Genomic DNA, 25,742 nt, shown 5'->3' with positions numbered 1-25,742 from the left:
GCGAGCACTAAGAACAGGCTCCAGCCTCCTGCTGCTGGGCATGAGTATCACAGCCCTTTATGCGCTCTTACCTTGGCTTCAATTTTACTTATTCTGTTTAATTGGCAAGTTCTGCAGATGTTTTGCAGGCCATCAGAAAAGAGTATGCACACATCGGATATCGCTTCCTTTGAGGGGCCTTGTTATCTCTGCTAGGGCTCTTTTGTTCCCTTTCCCCGTCGAGATCAAACATCCACTCTGGCTGGAAATCCTGTGGTCTCTGCAAGGCAAAGCTTTACCTGTATTGTTACTGTGTGAGGGAGGCTGGTATCACACTTGCTAGATCCTTCCATGCTACAGCAAGTCTCTCCTGTAATACCTTCCGTAGTCATCATTATTATGCAGCTTAATGAAGATTAACGGTCTGGTTTTGAAGCAGCTTAAATCCCTACAGTTTACACTGGCTTCTTGTGGATTCGTGGGTGCTCTGCCTGTAGGTGAATAAAAGACCCCATTCTTAGATCCATACTCACCAACGTGCTTTAAACTCATCCTTCATTATTTACAGCAATGAACTTGTAGCAACATTTTCCCGTTCTCTACGCCTGTGAATGCAGAAAGTCTCTACTGCTCTCACTCAGCAGCTTATCTGCAGCCTGACCAGCTGCGGTAACCGATACCAGCACTGGTGTTTGTGTTGCACCAGTAATTCTCCTTTGGCACCTGTTACCGGACTCATGCATTTCACGGGAATCCTGCCTGCCCCTGCCAGCAGTAATGCAGTTCTGACCTAACAGGTCAGTGCCCATCACATTTCTTTAATTACCTTCCAGCTCTTCGTTACGCCCAGAAGACATCAGGATAGAGTTTTCAAGCTCTGGTGTAAGCAGAATAAACAGCAAAGAACAAATGCTAACTGAGCTCAACGTGACTTTCACGTTCCTTTAGGAAGCCTTCTGTTTTCCAATTTCCCCCACGCGCTCTCTCTTAAACATGGGGGAGTATTTAAAAAGTGAAATCTGTTTTTCAGCCCTGAGGGTCAAAAAGCTGGCCTACCTATGCTACTGACTTCAGAAATACAATTTTTCATTATTCCCCGTCTTTTACATCATGATCTAAGGCCCTTACAGTCCTGAGGTCCTTGTATTTTAATACCACGCTTTTACAGGAAGATTTCATCAGTTTGGAAGGATCAATGTCTAAAATGTGCAAATAAAACTGACAAAACAAAGAACTTGTTCAAACACTTTTTTATTAGTTAAAAAAAAAAATATTTCCATGATACCTAGAGATCCCAAGTGCCAGTGCCAGTGCAGACGGATGCGAGACACGGATCAGTGAGTCCGACCAAAACACACAAAGCGAGTGGGTCAGGAAGCCATGAGGAAGGTGGGGAGGGAGACGCACACCCTGGTACGTGGCTGCACTTCATTTACAATCAGAGGAGTCTGGCTTACATATATTGTACGATTGGTTTATGTGAAAGGTGCAAGGCTACAGAGCTGAATGTAGTTAGTCTATGGAGAGCGGGATTTTCCTGTTGTAGTGTCAGCTAAAATTTCCATGTATGCTCTTGGAATGTTCTCTTTTGAGCTGGAAGTCCCTAAGTTGATTAATTGCCTTCATCTTCACCCTGTGAGAGAAGACGGACAGGAAAACAGTTAAATATTTCCAGTGGAAAACATATATAAATAAAATTAGGAGAAAAATCAATGCTGGTAGTCACCACATAAAAAACCCCGTAAACAACTGCATAACAATAAGGATCGTATATGGTGCAGAAAATGAATGAATTACCCCTTCCTTCTGGGAACCAGACAGGATCCTGCTGTAACTCAGACCTCCTGGGAAAACGAGAATGTGATTTCACTTGTGGTTGAGGTTGAGCTAACGCGGGGCCGGCCGGAGTGTCTGCTTTCTGCTGCCGGGTCTGCCTCCCGCCCCGACGCACAGCCTGACATTGGCACTTGCGCAGTCATGAAGTCAGTCGGATTAGCCGGGTTCATTTTTGGGACCGGCACCAGGGGAGCGATGGCTGGCAGAGGGTGGTAGGTGCAAGCCGAGATTTTTGGGAGCTTCAGGCACCGTGAAAACAGCCTGAGCTTCAGAGAAGCTGAAAAATGGGGAGTTTGGGTGCAGACAGTACTGCAGGGCTTTTGGAGTGGGCAGCCTTAGGACCAAAATTGTAAAGGAAACACCACGTGAGAAGTGTTTGTCCATTTAAAGCATCTATGTTGGACAGTAAGAGGTTGTCCTCCCTTCTTCAGGAGCTGAAATTGGCCCAGAGACTGATGTTTGACTCAGGGCTTCAAAAGGACATCGCAGGTAGAATAGATCAAAAATTAAAATAGCTAATTTAAATATAGAAAAATCTATAGAAAAATCTAACTTGTTACCTAAAGCTCTTCTAAAGCACGGCTGCAACCAGGAAAAAGCTATTCCATGTGATGATAAAACCATAGGAAATCATTAACTATTATATGTGCATTTACACCCCAAAATCAGCTCAAATCAGGCAGCAGTTTATGAAAAATCTGTCACTCATGGCAAATTCTTGGTCCCAAAAAGGGAAGTGGCAAAAGCGAGAACCGATGAGCTCAGTTTTTTGTCAAATAACTCACAGAAGTGGAATACTGATGGGCTCCACATGCGGCAGATCTATAACCACAGAAAGCAAAGGGGAGATTGTCCTGGGGAAAACCGGTAACCCAGAAAAGGCCCACGTGCGGTCTCGGGTCCCCGGGGACCGCGGGAAGCCAGGGCCGTGGCATCACCTTACCTCTCCGCCGTCGCCTGTGCTTGCTGCTGGGGCCCCCTCTCCTGCCGTCCCCGGCTGCTCGGGCGGCTGCGGCGCAGCCAGGTCCTCCTGCCAAGTCACAAGCGAGACGTTTGTCCTTACTGCCACATGCAGAGTCATCGCCCTAATCTTAGACAGACTATTTGAGCAGACTGCGTGAAATGGGTTTGAGCGTTACACACACAAATAAAATAGCAGGTTTAATAGATGGCAAATATTGCTCAAAATCCATTTTTTGTGCAGCTTGTTAGAGCAGATGGCTATGAAAAAGCAACTCAATTTCTTACAGCCTGGTTTAGGGTCTTTTTCATATGGAAAATCAGTTTTCCTGAAGATTTCTTTCCTGTCACTGAGACCAAACAAAGCTTTGACTCCTTCAGCGTGACGAAATTTGGGGGGAAGAAATAAAGTTCGCTGGTGTAAGATAGATTATGCCTAGCCTTTCCCCTTATTATCTTACTTACCCTAAGCACTCATTGCATAGACTAACTAATACTAATTGCAGATACAGCAGTATTGTTGTTGCATTAATGTCATGCCTCAGACAAAATTTCATTATCAAAGGATAAGCTTTCCTTTGTGTTTGAAGTCCAAGCATTTTCAGAAGCACTTTGGGCTCTTTTTGGCTGCCTCCTCACATCTTTCAGCTACCTTCCTATTCAAAGAAGAAAAGAAAAGCTTGTATTACCAGGCGATTACTTTAAATGTGATTTGGCCACATGGGAAGAGAAGACAAAAATCCTGACCATACTGGATGTTTGCAGGGGACGGACAGAAAGCAGAAATGCACCTTTGTGGAATCAGTCAGCAAGAGCAGGGGGAAGCAGAGATAGTGGGACCTCGATAGTCCAGCCCCAAATCACCAGGGAACTCTGCTAAAATTACAAAGCTTCTCTGTTCCCTTTGAGCACACATGCCCAGCAGCATCCCTGAGTTTTTACTCTCTTTTCCCATATGAAATCAGAGCCACCACAGAAGGAACCTGAGACACATATAATATGTAAAGGGAAAGTCAACTTTGCGTGGGAGGGAGATACATCATTTGAATTTCAGTATTTTGGAAACACGAGACCACCACTTTCCCTGCTGCCGCTGTTGATGCAGTGCAAATCAAACGTCCCTGTCAAACCTACTGCAAACAGAACTTCATGCTCTGTGTGTTTTGGGGGATTCCACTCTTCATTTTCCCATGTCCTTATTTTCCTGTCCAGTCACAACTGTTATCAGTAGGAGAACACCCCTGCTGCTTTTGGGACTGAATTAGGGAAGAAGAGGTGATGTGAAACAAAAAGGTAAAACCAGACATATTTCACAGAGTGACATAGATACAAGGTAGATCCCATGAAAATTTAAGCTGGAAATTGGACTTCAGATCCATTTTTGGCAGGAAGGGGAGCCGGGAGATGGAAAGCACCGCAACCTGATTGTCCTGCCATAGGCTTCCTTCTCTCCACACAATCTACCGTAAGAGATCAAACCACCAAAGAAAGAAAATGGCCAAAATATGAGCCGCAGCCCAGTACTGATGTCTGCCACAGCTCCAGGCATTCTATTCATCTCCCTGCCGAGGGTCAATTCCCTTGTTTATAGAGAGCGCCATGCACTGGGGGTGTCTCCATATGAAAAACTCGTCCTAAGAAACGTACCCTTAATTTGCATCACGTTGTTGCTAGTATCAGCCTGATCTGTGTTAAGTCAGCCCAGGTAACCTAACGACATCAAATTGTGCACATCACGGAGACCGGTTTCTGGTCCCCAGCTCCCGGCGCAGCAGGGACCGGGGGCTGCTGGGGACGGGGCACCGCTCTGATGGAGCCACTTAGCCACAGCCTTTCCGGAACGAGTGAACTCTCCCGTTGTCAGCAAACAGAACTCACTACTCTGAATTTATGGAGGCTGATCCAGCCTCAGGATCCAGTCTGTGGCTTTAAAACACTTTACATGCATATAGGGCTATATAAAAAGGACTACACCTTATAACTCAACAGTGCACATTAGGTCAAAGCAGGTAAATAGCCTCAACTTGTATTTTGAAGCTTTACAAGCAGTTTTTTGGGCTGTTAGCTGGAAAGAAAAGAAACCTGCAATGCAAGCTAATGACAGTAGCTGCGACAGCAGGTGCTTCGTAGGCTTTTTGCAGGTGGGGTTACCAGCTGCCATGTGAAATCATGAAGATGAATCAAAGGCGACTGCCTAAGGCACTGAGCTGCGTTGGGAAAAGTGGGGGACAGCTCATAGGAACACAAGGACAAGCACAGTGCACCCCATCTTTCTACAAGGCATGATCACCTAGTCTTGCTGTGGGCAGGGAGCTCAGCTCTCGTAGATGTGGAAACAGTCATGGCAAAGGGACTCCCTTCCTCAGTACCATCCTCAGGACACTGCATCCGAGAGCAATGGGTGGGCTGAAGAATCCCCGTTCAGCTATTGTGCTGCTTATCATATCCCTTAAATAGTCCTCTCTGCCAAGACTCTGTTCCAGAAGGATAAAAGTGACTCATCCATCTATTTTTAGAAAAGGAAACAACCATGTTTCTGGAGAGTGTTTCTAAACTGTGGTGGAGGAACCAGCACAATCGCAGGATGAAGAGGTGTCAGGCCGTGTTAGGGACGTCGCCTCTCAGCCTTTTTCTCACGCGCTTCCCACCCTGCCCAGAATAGCGAGCATGAGATGAGGAAGGGCTGCATTCTTCAGCTGGGCGTTAGCTGGCTGGGGATTTTGGTGACTAGTCAGGAAGACAATACACAGAGGTACACCATGCGATGTAAGGGTCTTCGCTTTGGATGAAGAGACAGAAATTCCGGGGTACCAAGCCCAGCTATAACACTGACCCACAGCGTGATGCTGGGCAAGGAAACAAGGGTTAAAATCCAGGTTCTCTGGAGGACACCAAGAACTTTGCCATTCCTTTCAGTGTTCATTTCCTTATTAAAAGGGATAAAATGTTCTAAGGGAAAGGCATGTTGCAACCATGAAGTAATTAGTAACGCTTCTCCTGCTCTTAAACGGCAAGCAGATTTTTTCCCCTCAGAAATTATGTATCTTCTTAGAAAAAGTATTTAAAATGAAAAAAACCCCTGATGTAGTTTGTCATGGGCTGTTTTCTTCTATTTTTTTTTTGGGGGGGGGGGAATATTTTTGGCTAGAGAAGAGAGAAAAATGAAGTAGTTTAACATAATAGTTAGGTGAGACACATGACCTTAGAATTCATTACACTAATACTATACAAGTTTTAAAATATTTATATATACAATAATATATTTGTATATAGAACATATATACTATAGAAGATTTATATATATAAGATACAATATTTCACTAAGGTTATAAAACATAGTTACATGTTCAGATGTCACTAATGAAAACCTCAACAAATTAGGACCTACCATTTATAAATATATTCCTGCACAATGTTAAGATGTCTTAAATAGACCATACTATAGGCTTCTAGGTTCAGATATTTTAAAATTTTTTAAAAACAGATTTTAAAAGTCCACAGATTTTGCAAAAAAATTCATTACAATTTGATTCTTCAGATTTTTCTATTTCACAGGTTCTACGAAATTCCCTTTTTCAGTTCAGCGACTGTGTTGTATGTTCCTCTGGATGAGTCTATAGATGAAATGAAATTTATATTTTTATCCATATTATGTTATAGGCCAGTGGCTTTTCTTCACCATCCCCAAAAATTCTGAGATAAACAACCTTATCAGGGTTATCTTCCTTATCTAATAGCAAAAGCATGAAAAGTCTAAATGTTGGATGCTGGAACATTATTCATCAAATTCAGTGGCAAGCAAGATTTCTACTATTACTATTACTATTATTATTATTTAAGGCTGTAAAACCAGAGAGGTTCAGTGGCAAGCTATTCTGCTACAAATTTAATAGCCCGCAATGGGACATCAATTGCGTAAGGCGGAGAAAGGTTCAACCTCCTGTAGTGCTCTTGACCTTGGGTGTTGGAGCAAAAGCAATGCTAGTTGGCAGTATCCCCAAACCACTCCCTTGTAAACCCTCAGGCAACCTGACAGGTCCTATGGATGGGCTGTCCTGGATGGGTTTCAGCCTGAATGTGCTCGGAGTGATGCTGACAGCTCTGACTAAGAGGTCAACCCGTGATTAAAGTGAGTGGACCCACCGACAAGACAGACAGATGGGCACTCAAGATTCCTGTCTTACCCTACAAATCCAGGTGGACTCTTGGGGTAGCTTTGTTTTGATCCAGCTCACAGCCAGAGTCTCTTGGGGTTTCCTGGGGCTGCTTATACAAATAACACATATTTAATGATGTTTACATTATTATCCTACAGGATTACTGGGGCACAGCCTTTAGCCATGAAGCACCCGCAGTCTTGTAGACTTTAAGGCTTCACTAGTGCCACTAACTCTGCTATTCCGCATGTGAAAAACGTACGCCTGGATGCGCTAATGAGAGGGAAGCACAGAAAAAGTGCCTGTAGCCTGAGTACCCCACTCCATGCTGCTTTTGCGGTCTCCCCTGCTCCATGGGACACTGAAGGATACCACTGGGATGCATCAGTAAAGTACAGTGAAGCTTGAATACAAAGTGGAAGAGTTTCAACTATTTATTCTACTTAATTGTAAGGCAGTTTGGCTGTTGATTTCCCTGTTCCTCCTGCTTAGCAGCTCTGCCCTCGGTGGCCTCTCAGATGCCCTTGGTTGCTCTCTCCTAAATGGCACTCACCCTGCCCAGACTAACTTAAACAGGGACTAACTTAAACTCATCAGTTTCTTCTTCTAATTCCTTCGGTGCGACTGTCTTAGCGTGGCGTTACAGGGTTTAAGTGCACAGAATTAAGGCCATGAACGTCAACCGTTCGTACTCAAAACGTGCAGTGGTTATGAAAGTGATAAGCTGCAGTACGGGTATGGTACACGTGTGCTAGATCAAGCGCAGAGAGAAACGATGAGATCCAACGAACGCACCCAGCAGTTGCACATAACTGACAACTGCTCAAATAATTAATGGAGTGAAATAACAAAAAGATCAAAGCCAATTCAAAATGACAGAGCCGTGAACCGACAACTAAACCATATAAACACTGACATGGCAAATATATCTAAAGGGAAGATCTAGGTGGAGGGAGCAGGGAAACATCAGCTACCGGGGAAATTCCTCCAGTCCCCGAGGGACATTTTGTGAGTGTGTGTGTGTGTGTACATGCGCTTGTTCCCAACCACATGGCGTCTGCAATGCAGCAAACTTTCTGCTGTGTCATGCAGACAATGAATTAATCCTCTTCTAAGACAGGGATATTTAGTGGGTGGTTATCTCACTGAAATCCCTTAATGTCCACCCCAGGGACTGGGATGGATCCAGAGCCACAGAGAAAACACATTACTAATGGATCTCGTTCCTTTGCACATCAGAAAAACTGTGGAGGGTTTATAGTCTTTTAACTTATGTATTTTGTACTTAAAACCTCCTCCAAATCTGTCAATACTTTCTTGTACTCAGCAGTGACCAGGCCAGTGCCAAAGCCCTACTAGGCAATGCCAATGCTATTCGAGGTTGCCCTCATCTGGTGCTTGGCACTGCTCCGTAGGCATAGAGTTACTTCAGCCCCATTTCCTTCTGCCTGGCTCCAAGTGCTCCCACCAAGGACAGCAAGGAGCTGCGGGCTGCCAGCTGCCCCACGTGTGTCCACATTTCAGTGCCTGCCATGTTCCACGAAGGGCTGGATTCTTCCCCATGGCCAAAGTTGCCATCTGATACACCCGCAGAGCTCAACCACCCCGCAGCTGCCGCCCCGAGCAAAACTTAATCCAGAATCCTCAGAGCTCCCCACTCCTTGCTAGTATGTGCCTGCCACTGATCCCAGCTGTCAAACGCACAGATTGAATGTCAACAAGCTCTCCGTAATTGATATTAATAGTGGGAACGCTGAGCTGGGGACGTGCCTCCTAGGCCACTCGACTCCCCGGGCTTGAGTCATCCCGTAGCACTGCTCAGTGCTCACCACGCATTCAGCCGATCCCCTGGTGCTTTGAACAACCCCTCTATAAAGTCAGCAGGGAACAATACTGGAGATAGTTGAAAGCAGAAATAAGACATTAGCAACTGCTCTTTGCAATTAAAAAGGAGGAGGACAGGATGGAGCATGAGCAAGTCTCAGGACTGGATGCAACAGCTCTCTCAAACTTCAGGGGCTGAAACGCTTGTGTATAATTTCAGGATTGCAAGATTTTAACAGTAGGTATTTACGTTTTAAACATCTAACTGCTATACCTTATTGCTCTTCTTAGTGTATCTCCAGCAGGTCTCTCATATGCGTTACAGTGCCCGGTGCTGCTCTTGGCAGCCTCTGGCTCTATTTCCATTAGCAAATTGTGCAGCACAATAGGAGCAGATCTGGAGAGAAAAAAGCTGGTGCCGAGAGCCCAGCACAACCCCACTACTCCTTTCAGGGCCCTCCTTCAGGAGCAGCTCTGGCCCCATGGCCATTAACCATTAGCAGTTGGGATGCACTCAGAGCTCCGTGACATTGCTATCCAAAAGGTATCTAATCTAGCAGATGCAACTGAAGTATGGTGAGTGAGGATGACCAGAAGATTTGCACTCCTAATTTAAGCTGAAGTAAACCACTAGAGTAGATAACCCCTCTCTTTCACAGAAACATTTTTGCTAAATTTCTTTCTCCTGTGACTTCCTTTGCGTTGCTTTTCTCCTCCTGTTTTCATTCTGCTGCCCACCTCTGCTATTTGGCACGACACCATGATAATGTATCCACAGCAGTTTCCTGGCTCCCTCGTTTAGTCTGCCCTTTGGCATGGGACGCATCCCACTTTTTTATTTCTTGATCAATCCCCATTTTAACTCTAAGCAGGCAGACATCGATGGAAGAAGCCAGAATGACAGTTCAGATGCTTAATGCTTTAACCCTCTGGAAAACTCATGGCTTTTGTATATTGCCTGCAGTCTTCATAACCCACAACCATTACTAGGGTGACAGAATCGCTGATTTTCCAAGGGATTATTTGCACAGGGACAGAAACAGGTAACGTCAACTGGTTTGAGCTGTGAAATTACCGCCTGTAAGCTGTAGCTCATCAGTCTTTGAGGGAAGGCTCTCACTTAGGATGAAAGGGGAAGAGGATTGCTGCTGCTCAGTCCTTGCCAGAAGGGGAGACAGTTCGGTATCTGCAGGACGAATTCCTACCATCAGCAAATTCCTATCCCTCCTGGGTCAACCACCCCACACCCAGTCAGCCAAAAAGTAGGAGGGGGTAGGCTGGCCCCACGGAATTAGGAATCACTGTTTGCACTCCTGCAGCCTAACTGCTGTTCCCTGTGGGAATAGAGATTAATCTTATCCCAAGGGCTTAGCAGAACTTCTGTATCTGCCCTTTTCACATGCTTTCAGGAGGACATTTTGCGTCACTCGTAGCTGCTGTTCTCCTCTTTTGTTAGGCTATTCTCTCAGGATTTATATGGCGTGTAGAAGTTTTGTTTCACATCACAATGTGTTTATGTGCAGGTCAGGAAATTCATCAGCCAACTGTCTGAACAATTAAAACCATTTTGGCCGGCCTCACTTCGCTTTGATTCTGGGTTTGGGGTTGTTGTGACTCATCTCGCTCCTGTCACTATCAGCGCTATTGACCGCAGCTCTCTAAAGAGGGGAACGGCAGCGGGCTTACCAAAGAGCTGCCAAGTATCGGCCTCATGTACTGTACAAATGGTTGCTGTTTGTTAGCACCCGGTGAAAGCATCTTCTCTAATGATCAACTTTGCCTTCACCGAGGGAGCTGTTCTGCTCCTTCACACGCCCCTTAATCCCCTCGAAGCAACCCAGCTTGTCAAATTCGGCTGGAGGACAGAAGACGCCTTGTCTGATTCTGGCTTAATCCGTGCACAATTTGGGTCACGCAGCCTTTATCAACAAGCGCTTGGTTGTTGTCGAAATCAGCAGAAAGCAGAGCAGGAGGGCCAGGCTCTCTGCTGGGACCGGGCTTTGCCTGCGCTGCTGCTGCCCTCTGCGGAGCTCCCGCTCCTTCACACCCGCTCACCCCAGAGCTCTGACTGCGGCCAGATGCTCACGGCAGCCCGGCTGTGTTTCTACTCAAGGCCCTGGAAAAAATGCTTTTCTATGTCTGCAAGAAAACGTGGACTCTTGCCAGCAGCGCCCACTGACAAGACAAGACGCAATGGGCGCAAATCGATTAACGTGTCCACCTGAAGACAAGAAAATGCTTCTTTTTTTTTTCCTGTGAGGGTGGTCAAATGCTGACACAGGTTGCCCAGGGATCTTGTGGAGGCTCCATCCATGGAGATATCCAAAACCCAACTGGACATGGTCCTGGGCAACCTGCTCTCATTGACCCTAAGGGGGTTGGACCAGATGATCTCAAGAGGTCCCTTCCAAACTAAATGATTCTGTGATTACATATTAAGCATTACATAATAATATTAAGCATTATATAAAAGCAGATATTGCTGAAAACCTCTCATTGAATAGGTAAAACCATCAACTGTAACTGTTCGCAGATATTTTAAGTGTAATCGAAAGATGACTCTTCTGTCCTGCACATCACTGAAGAAACAAACATACCTTTTTTACAACTCCTGTAGTGGCCACGATGGTCTCTGCTCCTTCTACAGTCTTGCTTGCCACTGTGTTCACGCTGGCTACTACAGCTTCTCCCACCACATTGGCCTGCTCTTTGGTCTTCTCAGCAACTGCGATTTCAACAAAAGCAGAAAGTCAATGAGCTAGGCACTGCCAAAAGGCTCCCAAATTCACTGTGACAATAAAACAATTGCACTGAGGTAAGAGAAGAATTTGGCCCTGGCACAGTCCTTATTTGGATTTTTTATGTGAGATCATGTCTGAATTTGATCATGTACACGAGGGTTTTGTCTGACTCAAAATGCCGCTCAGAGAGCAGCACTGCAGACTGTCAGGCTTTGTGGGCAGCTGAAGAGTGAAAAATTCACTGTAAGATACTAAGAAACAATTGTGCAAATAAGGTATTTTGCATTGCAGACTGCGTATGACCTCTCTCTGAGTACCTTCTGTTTAATTTAATACACCTGGGTAGGAAAAAAAAAAGTAATTTAGTCATAAAATTCTCCAGGGAAAGGATGCATTCATCTCTCTTCAAGGCAGTTCAAAAGGCTGCCCAGCCTTGGAGCTTGGGATACCTAGAAAGAACCTTTAGGGTCCCTGACTTTGTGACTGCCTGATAGGAGTCTCCCAAAGACCATCATTTTGGCCCAACAGGACCTGATGCAAGTAAATCCCCTCTGCATGCCGGGCAGCACTCTTGGCATTGTGAAATGTCTAAATTGCTATGAATCATCTGAGTCTGCCAAGTAACCTTTGTTAGATTTTCTCTCACCCACGTGCACTGCAAATACCAGACCCTGAACCATCGCTCCTGGCAAGCATCCTCCATTCATCAAATGGAAGGTCACGCAGATCAGCGGTGTCCCCCAGAGACCTCCATTTGGCAGGAATGATGGCCTTATCAGGAGGTCCAGCAACACATCACAGATTTCCACATCCCTCTCAGGGCCATGCTCTTACCTGAGGTCACACTTTGCACTACGCCTTCCTTGGTTTTGGTACCTGTAAAAGGAAACACACGGTCTGTCAGTGCTACCTGGCAAAGAACCCTCTGGTTTCTGGACATGGATGGCTTTCTGTTCTTCACTAGGTGCAGTGAGGAGCCATGGTGCTGCTGGCACCTCCTGCGAAGACCCAAGCCATTTGTAGAGCCGGCAGAAGGGACCAGCTTCCTTCCCCAGTGAAGTCAATGAGTACATTTGTGTCGGGAGTTGGATAACTTCAACCACAAATTGTCTGGAGATGCCCAGACCTGAAAAATCTTGATTATAGCATGCCTAAGTAGGAAAAATTGTCCCTGAAATATTTCCAAAATGAAAAGAACAGTTGAGTGGACATAAGTCAATGTTAAGCTAACTGTAAAAATGAATGTACATTGAGTGACCTGGTGAAATCTCTCCTACTTCAGTCTTTCAAGACATGGAGTCCCACCTGTGACTTCCCCCCCTCTTTCAGCAGGATGCTTGGCTGCAGTGGTCATTTCAAGCTTCATTCTGTACCTCTAATAAAGACTTCAGAGAAACTTGAGGCTGAATTTACAGAACAACCCTCCTACTACAAACCTACTTAGTAGATTCCCATTTCAGTGCCTCAGCCTGGGCAGTAAGTGCCTGCTCGCAGCGATACACAAAATGCAGATGTTTTTATCTCAAATTATGAAAGTACAGCATATGTATGCTTACATTGTAATTTATCTTGCTGTTCTCAAGCCAGAAAAGCTAACAGGATGTGAGGGCATTCAGTTTGCAACACAAGTAGCCCTTAAGGAATAATTAATCTCTGTGGTTTTCCTCCAAGCTTGAAGTGACCTGCTATACATCCCTTCTATTTGCATGCTGCAGCACGTATGTTAAATCATATGGGAGATGGGCAGCCCCCACAGTAACTAGATGCTCTTTCACATTACAAAAATAAAGGATCAAATTTATCTCTGTTGCAAGTTAAAAAAACACGTCCCAAAAGGTTCCGCTGGTCCCGCCTTACTGTATTTTGTAAATCACCTGCACCTATACAGGCTCTTTTCAAGTTTCCCATACTGATACGACAAAAGGATTTTTAAAGCCAGCTGTCAAAACGATAGAAATATAGACCCAGGCAGATCTTCAGCTCCAGAGGTACTGGTGGGAGAAATCAGCTACAAACTACAGCTCATTCTCATTAACAGCCTGAAAAACAAAACAGGTGCAGTGCCCTGATAACAACACATCCAGCCCAGCTCTGCTCTGCCTGATACATGTTATGTATTATTGAATGTAATTCTCAATTGTTGATTTATTTTGGTGGTTGTAATGGTTGCCTGGGGCAGAACAAAGCTGCTCTACTACAATATGCCCTCAACATTTCACTCCACCCTCCCAAACTGTGTTAAAACTGAAGAGATGAAATCTTAGGAACTGCAGTTCCTAATGATGCATATGATATGTGTGCACTGCTGTAAGCTGGATTTAATAATGATGCTCATGATACACAAACAGAAGCACAGCAGTGAGCAGAGCAGATGCAACTCTCAAGCCATGAACATGAGCTCCTGAACAGGCCAAATGCACACAGTTCAATTCAGATGGCATCCTGCTTCAGTTTCCCTCCCAGCGCCATTCAATAAAAGACTACCTCAATATTGATTTGACATACATGATCTTTCCATATCAGACACAGATGTTCAAGCTTAGCCCTCTACTATTTTTTGGTCAAGGAGCAGCTGTTACATAAGCAGAGTATGTCATTTGCTGCACTAGCCTTGCATATCTTTCAGTTTTGCCGTAAACATGCTTAGTGAGACAAGAACTGTACTTCTGTATATTTTTTTTACTAGACTTTTGATTTAAGATGACTATCTGGGCGTGATTCTTTTGCAGAGGGAGCAGAGTGGGTGGGTGCCCTATTTTCTGATGGAAAATAATTCCAGAAAGGAGGGATGTAGGTAGAAGAAAAATACCCAAATGCATTTCACAACAAAAGCGATGGCAGTGGGAAGTGGCATTGCTGGGGAGGGCTTGCCTCCGTCTTCCCAACCCAGTCTTCTGACCGCACCCAGTGACTCAGGCTCAGCATCCATTATGCACCGCATGAAATCTGACCTTCCGGCGTATTCCCCTGCCAGCAACCCTCATCTGTTGAATTAGAAAGCAATCACCTGATGCTCAATCTCATTTCACTCATTAGTTCTTGCCTGCAGCTTGTGCACACAGAATTAAAAGTTCATGCATTCTGCCTCTTCTGAGTGCTGGTGTCATCTGTAAGAGCTTTGGTATTGCAAGGGTGCGACCAAGGTGATGGAGCGCTGTGCAGTGGGAAAAGAGTTGTAGCCGAGGCCAATTGTATGAGGTTCAACAAAGCCAAGTGCCGGGTCCTGCACTTTGGTCACAACAACCCCATGCAACACTACAGGCTTGGGGACGAGTGGCTGGAAAGCTCCCCTGCAGAAAAGGACCTGGGGGTGTTGATTGACAGCCGGCTGAAGATGAGCCAGCAGTGTGCCCAGGTGGCCAAGAAGGCCAACGGCATCCTGGCCTGTATCAGAAATGGTGTGGCCAGCAGGAGCAGGGAGGTGATCGTGCCCCTGTACTCGGTGCTGGTGAGGCCGCACCTCGAATGCTGTGTTCAGTTTTGGGCCCCTCACTGCAAGAAGGACATTGAGGTGCTGGAGCGTGTCCAGAGAAGGGCGACGAAGCTGGTGAGGGGTCTGGAGCACAAGTCTTATGAGGAGCGGCTGAGGGAACTGGGGTTGTTCAGTCTGGAGAAGAGGAGGCTGAGGGGAGACCTCATCGCTCTCTACAATTACCTGAAAGGGGGTTGCAGAGAGGTGGGTGTTGGTCTCTTCTCCCAAGTGACTAGTGACAGGACAAGAGGAAATGGCCTCAAGCTGCGCCAGGGGAGGTTCAGGCTTGATATTAGGAAAAAGTTCTTTACTGAGAGAGTGGTGAGACACTGGAATAAGCTGCCCAGGGAGGTGGTGGAGTCACCATCCCTGGAGGTGTTCAAGGAATGTGTGGACGTGGCATTGTGGGACATGGTTTAGTGAGCATGGTGGTGTTGGGTTGATGGTTGGACTTGATGATCTTACAGGTCTTTTCCAACCTTAACGGTTCTGTGATTCTGTGAAAAGGATATTACGACGTGCTGTAAGTCCTTCAGGAGTTTGGGCTGGAGTCAGTTCGTTTAAGTAGAGCTTGGTGCATTGGGGCCTTCTGTGACATGCATGATCGAAAGCCGTTCTGGAAAACTAGAAGTGCATTCTTTGTTGAGGCTTCCTGAATTATAGTATTAAACAGTACTAATGACCTTATACTCAATACTCTGATGCAGCTTTGCATTAACTTCTTTAATTAACTTCAGCATCACTTATCCCCCTATTTAAACCAAATAAAAAAGACAGCCCCTTGAATCAACTTCCGGATACCCATTAACTGTGCAAGAACGCGCAGCCACTTGGGTATACCCAGAACCTATTACAATTTGGAGAGCAGACTGTGATTTTACTAAGCACAAAGGTGGCTCATGCCACAGGATTTCTCTCTCTTTTCGTGCACCCTCTTCTCTACCCTACACGTTCAGCAAGCCACGCAGTGGGGCAGGAGCACCCCACGCTCGTGACTCCCCCGGCGATGGCAGCACCTCTAACCAGCCCAGCTGTGAACCGCATTGCAGTGCTGGCACAGGAGGGAGGCACCTCGGGCTCTGGCACAGATTGTGGGAACTGAACCTGCGGGGCTCAGAGAGGAGGGACGAGGTGGCCACAGAGCCCCGATGACACCATCTGCTCCAGGCGGATGCCTCTGAATGAGCATTTTTTTCTCCTGCGGCAGCAGCAAGTGACTCACCGCATGTGGTTGTTGTGCCCAGACATCTGGAATCCTCCTTGGAGAGTCAGGCATGAGTTAACACAAACCTGAATAAAAGTCAGGGATCCACTTAATCCATCCTAGGCTTTGGGGTCCATCCCCCAGCCTTCCCTGACTTTCTGAAAAGACCCTCAAGGTTTTATACAAGTATTATTTTCTCCTAGCACCCAAAAATTCAGGTTGCGTCACATAAGGCTCCAGACCAAGCTGCTAGGATAGGGCTCTGCAAAGGAAGGAGCAAGGAAGGAACAGTTCAGGTCTCTGATTAACCCTTCATGTGTCACAGAGTGAGAAAAGGTGGCACTGACGACATACTAATCACTCCAGTTTTAATCAATACAACTGATTTTTAAATAGAGAAGGGGGAGGCCAGGTATCTGAGGTAATCAGCATCTGGCCTTTACTTTTCCTGCCCGTGAAAGACTGACTATTCCCCAAAGGGCTGAGCATCCCTCAGTGTGCAGCAGGAACTGAATCAGCCCCAAGGCACTATCCAGTGCATGACAAGGCAGAAATGGGCCGTATACCAAAAAAGCCAACAAACCGAACCAAAACAAAGGGATAAAACACTTCATCTTCACCTTCATCCTTATTTGGTCCTCATTCAGAGATTTGGATTTTAAGAAAGCTTTTAGAAAACATTACTGAAAAGGTTAGAATCTCATGAGCAGACTCTGTACCTCATGGCTGTGCAGAAATGAAAAACAGGTCACCGTATGGAGACGTACAATATGACTGAACAGAGATGTGAGGAATTATGCATAAAAATTTGGAATAATCCTTTCTGACATCACTCAAATCAGGAAGCAGCCGGAGCAGTAGGAATGCCACAATTTGACACCTAGATGTGACGTTTCACAGGCTGGTATTTCAGTTACTGTGGTTAGTTTAATTATTTACAGGGATGCTGTTTACCTTGTTTCTTGTGAGTCAGCTTCAAATTGAAATACGAACTGTTACATACATTCATTCACAGCATGCCAATAGTTGAGTGTTTAAAATTTCGGGATGAAGACATTACCAGATCTGCTACACGTAAAATTTGTATTTCATTTGTAATTTACAAACATATATCAGTAGCTGTTGTCAATATAACTGTTTTAAATAGAGTAGCTACATACAGCTGTGGATGTTGCAGCATGATAGCAGGAAGAGCCTGCATGTAAACTTTCCTACTAAAAAAACCCCTCACTCCCATATCCAGCAAACATAAAAAACTGTGTGAGGTGCAGTAATCAACACTGAAGTAATCAGCCTTGGGAACCTTGGACTTCATAGATTCTATAGCATCTGAAATATCTGACCATCCAACCATATAATTATATGCACTAGATAGTGGAGATAGCAGCTTTCGAGGGTGACCTTGAAGGGGAGGTTTCTGAAACAGCACATTAACTGTGAGAAACGCTTCTAGAAGGACATCAGGTGTGCTGTTTCCAGATCCTACCCTTTGGGCAAAATGAACTTGGGTGTCTTTTTTAAAGCGAGGTGAATGTGTGCATGGAGAATGAAACAGGTCGGTGAACGAGAGAAGGATTTCAGGATAAAACAGTATCTTTGTGGTGAAACAGATGCATCCTGCAATCCCCACTTAACACTGCTGGCTCCTCTCAGGGACCTCATCAGCGTGTCTCTTGCAGCGTGGAGGCAAGGCAGAGATCAGCCGTGCTTGGAGGCTTGGAGAGTGAGTGACTCACCCCGCAAACAACGGGTGAATAGTCATAAGAGAAACCTTCCACCTGGGCATACGCCCCTTAACATCGCGTTAGTTCAGCCTCCCCTGAAGCAGTGGCCTTTTCTATGTCTGATTTGCAGTTGGGGAAACTGAGGCACGGGGAGGATGTGGCACCCCAGGCTTACACAGCCACTCTGTGACAGGGTTGAGGATGTTATCCAGACCTCCTGCCATTCACTCCCAAGCTCTATCCAGAATGTAATTTCCCCAGACTTTCTCAGAGACAAACTATGCGGCAGTTCATGCTCAAATGTAGATTGAAAAGAGTTTTCTCTTACCTACATACATCACCCCTTCTTTAGTCTTCTCTGCAGCTTCCGTCACTCCCTGCTTGGTCTTCTCTGCAGCAGCCACCACGCCTTCTTTAGCAATAGAGAAACCTTTCTTAAAGACATCCATTCTTGTTTCTTGCTAGGGTATTACCTGGACGATTTGAGTGAGGGACAGCAGTAAAAAGCACCTCAAGACCGGGACTGCAATATGCAGCCTTACCCTCGGTGGATACTGGGTTTCTCTGCCAGTCTCTGTCTTTGCTCTTACTCCTCCGCCGGATGAAGGCAGTGTGGCAAACCTCACAGCCTTTGCCGGCTCTTATTGATGAAGTGCGCTGCAGTGTAGCCAATGCCTGTGAACAGCTGATACTGAAATATTAATGATATGGATCTGCTCGGGAAGATTTAAGAAGGGAGGGGGAGAGGAGGAGAGAGAGGACATCAGTAGGTAAGGGACTGTCTGGAGAATTTCCAGACGGATAAAGCTTTTAAAATATGCTGCAATGCTCTCACTCAAGGATGCTCTCATGTGAAGAGGGAGACTTTTTATCTGAAGAGCCGAGTTCCTGAAAGGGCATCTCCCCGAGGCTGCAGCAGGAGGCAAACACAAGCTCTCCTGGGTTCGCAGAGCCAGGAGAGCATGTAAAGCTGGTAGCATTTGTAGCAAACAAACAGGGTCAGGTTTCTTGGTCTGGCAGTTACCAGAACCCATCTGCACAAAAACCTAACAAGAACATTATTTCTCGTAAATACAGAGAGGAAAAGGGAACCATCTAGAGCTTGGTGCTCAAGCGAAGGGAGCTGGAAGTCCCACTTGCCATCTTTGTCAAGTCTGAAGCTGGCCCCTCAAGGCGTTCAGTATAAATGATGGTTCTCGCTCAGCTGCACATCCCGTTACAATGGTTCATTTCTGAAAAATCAGATGCCTGTTGGGGGAAATCCTGTTTCCTATTTGTTTCTCTGAGTTGCTGTAGACAGAGCTCCGCCGCTGCAGACTGAGACGACATTTTACACTGACGGCATCGCTCACGTCAGAGGTCTGTGCTGCAGAGCACAGCGGGGCAAGAAAATCATCCAGCTGAGAACTAACTAGGGAAATCTTACAGTTTGCATAGAGGATCCTTCCAGCCTCGAGGCCTCACCAGGAAAAAATGCCAAAACGTATGATCATCAATCACAGCCGGATATCCTAATGTGCTTAAAGCTCAACTCAAGCTAAATTGTTTTCTGAAGTAGACTCTTAGTGGCCCAAATCAGCTATTGTCCCACTAGCACAAACTAAAATTCAACGCAAGCACCCGTGAAAGCAATTGCTGGTGCAACAAGGTGATTTTTTATGTTTTTATTATTTAATGGTGCCATACGTGAAACTACAGAAGCCATGAAGCACTGGTCTCTGAGCACAAACCCTGACAAGCTTTGGCTGCTTTTCCTTACCAGGCAAAGAGAATATGAAATCCAGAGGTTTAACTGCGTTATGGGAGGGTAGCACACTGTAATGTCACGAAGTGTAGTGGTCTGTAAGCCACTGCTGCCACAAGTTATCAGCCTGGAAGGGTCAGATGGGGAATGACTACAGAAAAAAGACAAAAGTCTGAAGAAAAAAAAGATATGTCTGTATATACATGCAGACATGTACACAAACACAGTTCTTACTGTGGAAGTAAGCTTATTTCTTTAGGTTTTGGGAGTGGTTTTTTACTGTGTACTGAAACAATTGAAAGACTGTTGATCTAGAAAATAACACAGATGTCTTAATCTTTTTCTTACAAATGGGTCTCCTTACAGTTCCATTTACAATTTCCATTTGAATGTAGAGGAACCAAATTTCTGTCAGACTAATAAATTTATCAATTGTTAATTAAAAAAAATGCAAGATTCAGAGGAAGGCCATCGCAACATACCAATTATTATAGGAGCTCTCATTGTTCTAGACTGTTGCAGCAAGGAGTGAAAAGAGGTTTTTCTTACCATCTTTCAAAATTTCCTTTAGGTAGCTGGCTGACCGCTATCCAAGGTGCACAGCTGGTGCTCGTTCCTGTTCCCAGTGTATTCTTAAAATGAAGATACATGTGTCTGATTGTGTCATATGACCAGTGGTTTAAGCTAGCTGCTCTCAGAGTCAGTCACAAGACTCCTATTGATTTCATTAGGCACGGGGCAGGAGTCTTGTTTTTACTACATTTGGTAAAAAGTGAATTTGCCATTTTTGGGAGTTGCTACCAGACCCATTTCCTTTTTCACTAGGCTTTCAAAGAGCATTAAAGCAGAGCACAGCGCGTCCCAGGGTTATGGGTTTTACTGGTATTTTCAGGAGAATGTTTAGCCTGATAAGGCTGAGTGAGAAGTGTATTTTGATTTTTTTAAGCTCTTGTTCTATCATTGTGATTTGTACAATTGAATTCTACGTATTTTGCACTGCTATAAAAGGTAACAAATACACGAAATACCAAGCCATCCTGGGATGTGAAACATGAATCATAACCAGATTGAATTAGCCAGTACTTGAGTGGGATACTCCTTTCCTGCCTTCTCGTCTCCCGATGACCTTCAGAAAGAACTTACAAGAGGCATTTAAATGCCGTTGGATCACTCCCAAGGCAGCAGGCAGTTTGCACAGGCATTGTTTTACCTTGAAACCCTTTTAGGAAAGCTCTGGACTCAGGACAACACCGTAGGTCATCTGGATAGGGCAAACATCAGTAACGGCTCCTGAACGTTTGCCACCCCATGGCAACTGTGGTACCCTATTTCTATTCTAAGCAGAGGATTCAGTTCTGATTTGTTGCCAATCCTGCCTCAGACAAACCTAACAACAGGAGTTAAAAGCGAGCAACCTTGGCTTTCAGATTCTGCAAAGGTCTCAACTTTGTGCCTGAAAAACAATTTTTCCCTTGTATTAGATAACATAATCAGCAGCTAAGGAGAAGCTCCTCCACTGGGCAATTCAGAGTATCCAAGTTCCCCTCTCACCTGGCAGCAACCTCTTTTTCTCCGTTATCTACCTCAGGACAGTGGGGAGAAGTCAATTAAACTAGACACTAAGTTCCCATTTTTTTCTATTGAGTTTCATTCATATCTCTTTGTAAACAAATTTGTATCTTACAAACATTTAGCTGATCTGCATAATACCAAAAGAAAGTCTCGTCTTGATTTGTGCAATGACAAACCATCCAACTGCTGTTCATTTAAAGTCTGAATTCTGTCTGCTCAGGCTTGTTCGCTGAGTCTCTTGCTGCGTAACACCGTAGCTTCTGGAGAGTCTCTGAAAGGTGCAGTTCCCCACCTCCCACATGCCCAAACTTCTCTCTCTCCGGGTGTTGGTGACTAATATCTGGAAGCAGGCCTGTGCAATGCCTGCCAGTAATTCTGGAATATGGGCAAGACAAGTCGAACTCAAGTCTACCTGTTCCCAAAGCACAGGCGCAAGGGAAAGAAAACAATGCAAGGCAGAAATCAAGATTCCCTGTCCTCTACTGCCTGACTTTTCTCTGTGTCTGCAACAGATTAAACCAGGATTTCACTTAATTTGTGTCTCTCGCTTCTTCAATTTTCTCAGTTGCAACAAAACCTTAACCTTGTCCTTTAATGATGAACTTACACTGGAGACTATCAGCCAACAAAGGCATCTCGCTGGATGAAAGGATTGGGATTTGGTCATATTCTATTAAAGTATTTAAAGAGTGCATGATGTTTGAAAGACGGGTAAGGAAAGGAAAGACAGACTGCTTTTGTGGCTGGTAAATATCCTTTGTTCAGGAAGTTTTTGTATGGAGAATAATATGAACAGGATCAAACCTTGCTCTATAGAAACAGATATCCTCCCTCTCTCTCTCTCTCTCTCCGTTTATGAAAACTTCAAAATGCCGAAAGGAGAACTGTCTCAGATAATTCATTTTCATACCCTAACGAAAACAAGCAGTTCTGTCTGACATCCTCTTGGCAAACAGTTTAGGACTTGAATCCCTGCATGTACGTTTGCATAGTTAATGAGTAATTTCCTCTGCCAGGGAATGAATAGCATGAAGGCTGAGGGACGAGCCATTTTTAAGGCACACATACAGCGAGCAGAGTGCTGCCAGTACAGCACTCAGCAGTCTTTCGTGACTGATGTCTGCCGTTGAATACCATTGATAGATTTTGAGCAAACTAATAAAAATACAGTCAACAAGAATCCATCTTCCTCCTCTGAAGGACAGACCACTGAAAGGAATCCTTCCTAGCCCGGCAGCCCCCCTCCTGGCACTCCTCTCCCCTTGCTCCCCTCCCCTGGAGCTGCTGCACAGGCACGTGTGCACATCGGCAGCGGGCAGGGAATGAGACAGCATTTTCCAGATCCGAAAACCAATGCCTAATGAGAAGTTATCCCCTTGCTGTGCAGCTGTCAACAAAACTGTCCTATTCATCTTCCCAGACATAAAATCTTTTCAGCTATTCAGTCTGCTTCAGAGATTTGGAGTTGGGATATATGAATCTAAAGCAACACATGCTTGTTAAAATAATTCCAATTTCAAACATTTTTTCCAAGGCTTCCCCCCCCCCCCCCTTTTAAATACTCAGATCCTGAATTTAAGGTTATAATATAGATTTAAGATCATTATGGAGCAGGCAGTGAATCTGGGAAGATACAAACCAAACAAACAAAAAATTGAATCTGTTCACTGAAAATTTAATTTCTAAGGGCTCTTTCTCCGGGGAGAAACCTCCTGGACTAGCCAGCGCATTTGCTTTCCAAGTACATACAAGTCATTTATCAAGTGTATTGTTTGGCACTGTTCACTGTGTGGTCACCCATCTCCTGTTGAACTGTAGCTGCAGGGCTCTGACTCTAAACAAACAGCAAAGGGCCAAGATGAGATTTTACATCTTACACAGATCATCCAGAAGACAGTGATGCTATTTGACAACTTGATTATGGAATTGCAAATGGGACATTGAATTCTCAGGGTGGACAACATTGGAGGGGATTAAGAGCTGTGTTTAATGTAAGTGGTTATAATCACCAGACAAGGCAAGAGTAGTCCTGACGGTTGTCTGCAAGATGCCAGGGCATACTGATGAATCTGGTGTAACTGGCAATATCAGCTCTTTCAAGACTGAAAACAGTTTGAAAAAGCATTGCTCAGAAATACTTGGGGGAAAAATATTTTCATGAATAAGGACACAGAAAAAAAAAAAGCCACTAATGACTGGGAACCAAGAGTGGAGGAACAATACCTGTCACCTGTCAAATTTAGTTGCCAAAACAGAGAGTGAGCAGGGTGGGGTTTTTTGGCTAGCTGTTCTGAGAACTGCTAGAAACTTCTGAGAAGTATCAGGGCAGCTCCAAACATCTCCACACCACTATTATCACATCACTTACTGATAGGGTTTCAAGTATACTTTTGGAGTAACACCTATTCCAAATAATTTTCCAAACTATGTTTTAAATATCTTCATATCTGTTCCTCTACAGATGTTAAGCAAGAAAACATACAGCTCAGTCTGCCAATAAATCAAATGTTATGAACCAAGATATGAATTATCCAAATGACCCTTCTTACTGAACAACACTAGTTAAGATTTCTGTCTAATAGCTGTCCTGATTTGGGGTGTCTGAATAACCTGAATAAGTTCATATATTCCATGTGTTCATGGCAGCATCCTGTTATGCCCATCACAAGGAAAGAGACGTCAGTTGCCGGCACGCTCAATATTTTAACATCTTTCATAACTGCTACCAAACAGTCATGCTGAATTATTAACTTGCAAACGGCCGAGCGATCTGTGCCTCCCGGTTGCCGCGCTCATAGGCAGCACTGTTACAAAGGCACAGAGAACAGGTTCTTGCACCTGAAGTAGCAGCAGATGTTCTGAGCCAGGAGAGCAGCAGAGAAACATTGCCCCACCACTTAGGAGGTGTCACATCCACGAAGAATAAAGATTTCATGCCCGAGTTAAAACTGAGCGGAAAGGTATGTATTGAAAGACAAGTCCAAAGAGCTTGGAAGTAGTTCACAAGTGGCACAACTTCAATACCTGTAGCACAAAAATCACTTTTCTGCAAGCCACAATCACACAGCAGCTCAGGTTATAAAGCCTGTTGTTTGTTTTGTCTCATGTTTGTTTCAGTTCCTTCCCAATAAAGGGCCTTATTAAGTAAATATACATAACACTTAGGTCACATCCAGTTAGTTGTAAGAAAGGCACGTTTGTATGTGAAACACGGCACATAAAATATTCACAAGTTGACATGCCTTGTAGCAGGATGCACACAATTCTGAAATAAAAGCAGCAGGAAGGAACAGAGGGAAGTTGCTTATTTCTTTCAGTCTTCAGTCCAGAACTTGTGATTTCATCTCCCTGGAGAAGTGACTACAACAGCAAGAGCAGGTTTTGCCCTTAAAATTATCAAAATCTCTCTCTGCTTTGCCCCACGTGCCACCGTCGCTGCCCTAGGGCTTAATTGCTCTTACACAGCTGCGTCTGTCACAGGTCAGTACGGGCATTTCTGCAGTTTTCTAGGTTTTTCCATTAAGCACAAGAGAGGGGCAATCAGAAGGAGAGGGGTCCAGATCCAACCAGTGATAAAGAGATGCAAATCCACAGCCTTTAATAACAAGGCCTTCCAAAATCCTAGACAGATTTTATCCCCTATTTTTCAGCTGGCATTGGAATGACTCCAGAAAAGCTTTACATTTATTGCTCTGCAGGCCATGCTGAACTTTGGGCTGCGCATCTCATCATTCAAACTGAGACATGATCTAGCAGTGCGGCACCAGAATTCCCACCTCTTTTGTCAGTGGAGCATCATTCTCCCTCATTTCGTTCTTACAAATGCCACGGCACATCACCCTGCAAGACAGTGAGAAAAGAAATACAGTTTATGATAGCAACAAAACTAAAAGCAGCACCATCAAGTAAAGCAAAACCAGTAAGAAAATGACATCCAACCCCCACAGCCCTTTTTTTTTTATTATTAGGATATGGTGACGGAGGTAGCTCTCTCTACAGGAAGTGTGTTTTTGTAACGCTAATTAAAAAGGCACAAAAAAATTAGGCGTGAGATCCAGGGATGACAACCCAAACAGAAATTCTTAAAAATGCTCAATAATCCCGATCTCTCTGAAGGACTACTTCATGAAAACCTTTCACTTGGATAGGAAGAGGGTATGATTCACGGAGCTACTTTGCAAAGGCCACACAAAAATGGATGTTTGTAAGCTCTTTTTTGCTGTGCATTTACTCTGAATCCCTTAATGCCCATAATTTGTTGTACATACCATGCATATTCTGCTGCTAAAGCCGGGGTATTTCAGCCTTTAAACTGTAGAAAAAAGCCCGTGTGCAGACACCAGAGCAAGCAGGTCTGTGACATTTTCTGGCACCTTAACGAGAGTCTGTTACACCACTCAGTATTTTCTTTCCTTTCTTTTCTCTTCCCTTCCTTTAAGCTAACATCCTTTTCCTGTGCCTGAGGGAGAAGGCAGTTGATAAAAGCCGAGTTCCTGTTCACAGATAAGTTTAGAAGGCAGCCAAGCTCA

General features: G+C 44.8%; 1 protein-coding gene across 1 annotated transcript; it reads right to left on the bottom strand.

The window, feature by feature from the left end:
- Positions 1–1,214: 1,214 nt before the first annotated feature.
- SNCG (synuclein gamma) lies at positions 1,215–18,346 on the bottom strand. The gene is made up of 5 exons (XM_059821434.1): positions 18,226–18,346; positions 12,332–12,373; positions 11,354–11,481; positions 2,759–2,845; positions 1,215–1,612 (listed from the first exon to the last, which is right to left on the bottom strand). Exons 1-5 carry the CDS (start codon positions 18,344–18,346, stop codon positions 1,592–1,594), a joined length of 399 nt encoding a protein of 132 aa, XP_059677417.1. The 3' UTR covers positions 1,215–1,591.
- Positions 18,347–25,742: the final 7,396 nt, after the last annotated feature.

Source organism: Gavia stellata, chromosome 9 (genome assembly GCF_030936135.1).
Source record: "Gavia stellata isolate bGavSte3 chromosome 9, bGavSte3.hap2, whole genome shotgun sequence".
In the NCBI taxonomy this organism is placed as follows: domain Eukaryota; kingdom Metazoa; phylum Chordata; class Aves; order Gaviiformes; family Gaviidae; genus Gavia; species Gavia stellata.
The sequence above is the reverse complement of the archived record's forward strand: the minus strand, read 5'-3'. Positions and strand labels throughout refer to the sequence as shown.

What these genes read in the sequence shown, in the direction of transcription:
- SNCG (XM_059821434.1), bottom strand. Translation starts at nt 18,346, where the DNA reads ATGGATGTCTTTAAGAAAGGTTTCTCTATTGCTAAAGAAGGCGTGGTG. An exon ending in AGTGCAAAGTGTGACCTCAG is followed by an intron (nt 11,482 to 12,331) that starts GTAAGAGCATGG and finishes TTGAAATCGCAG; the next exon opens with TTGCTGAGAAGACCAAAGAG. An exon ending in CTACAGGAGTTGTAAAAAAG is followed by an intron (nt 2,846 to 11,353) that starts GTATGTTTGTTT and finishes GTGACTTGGCAG; the next exon opens with GAGGACCTGGCTGCGCCGCA.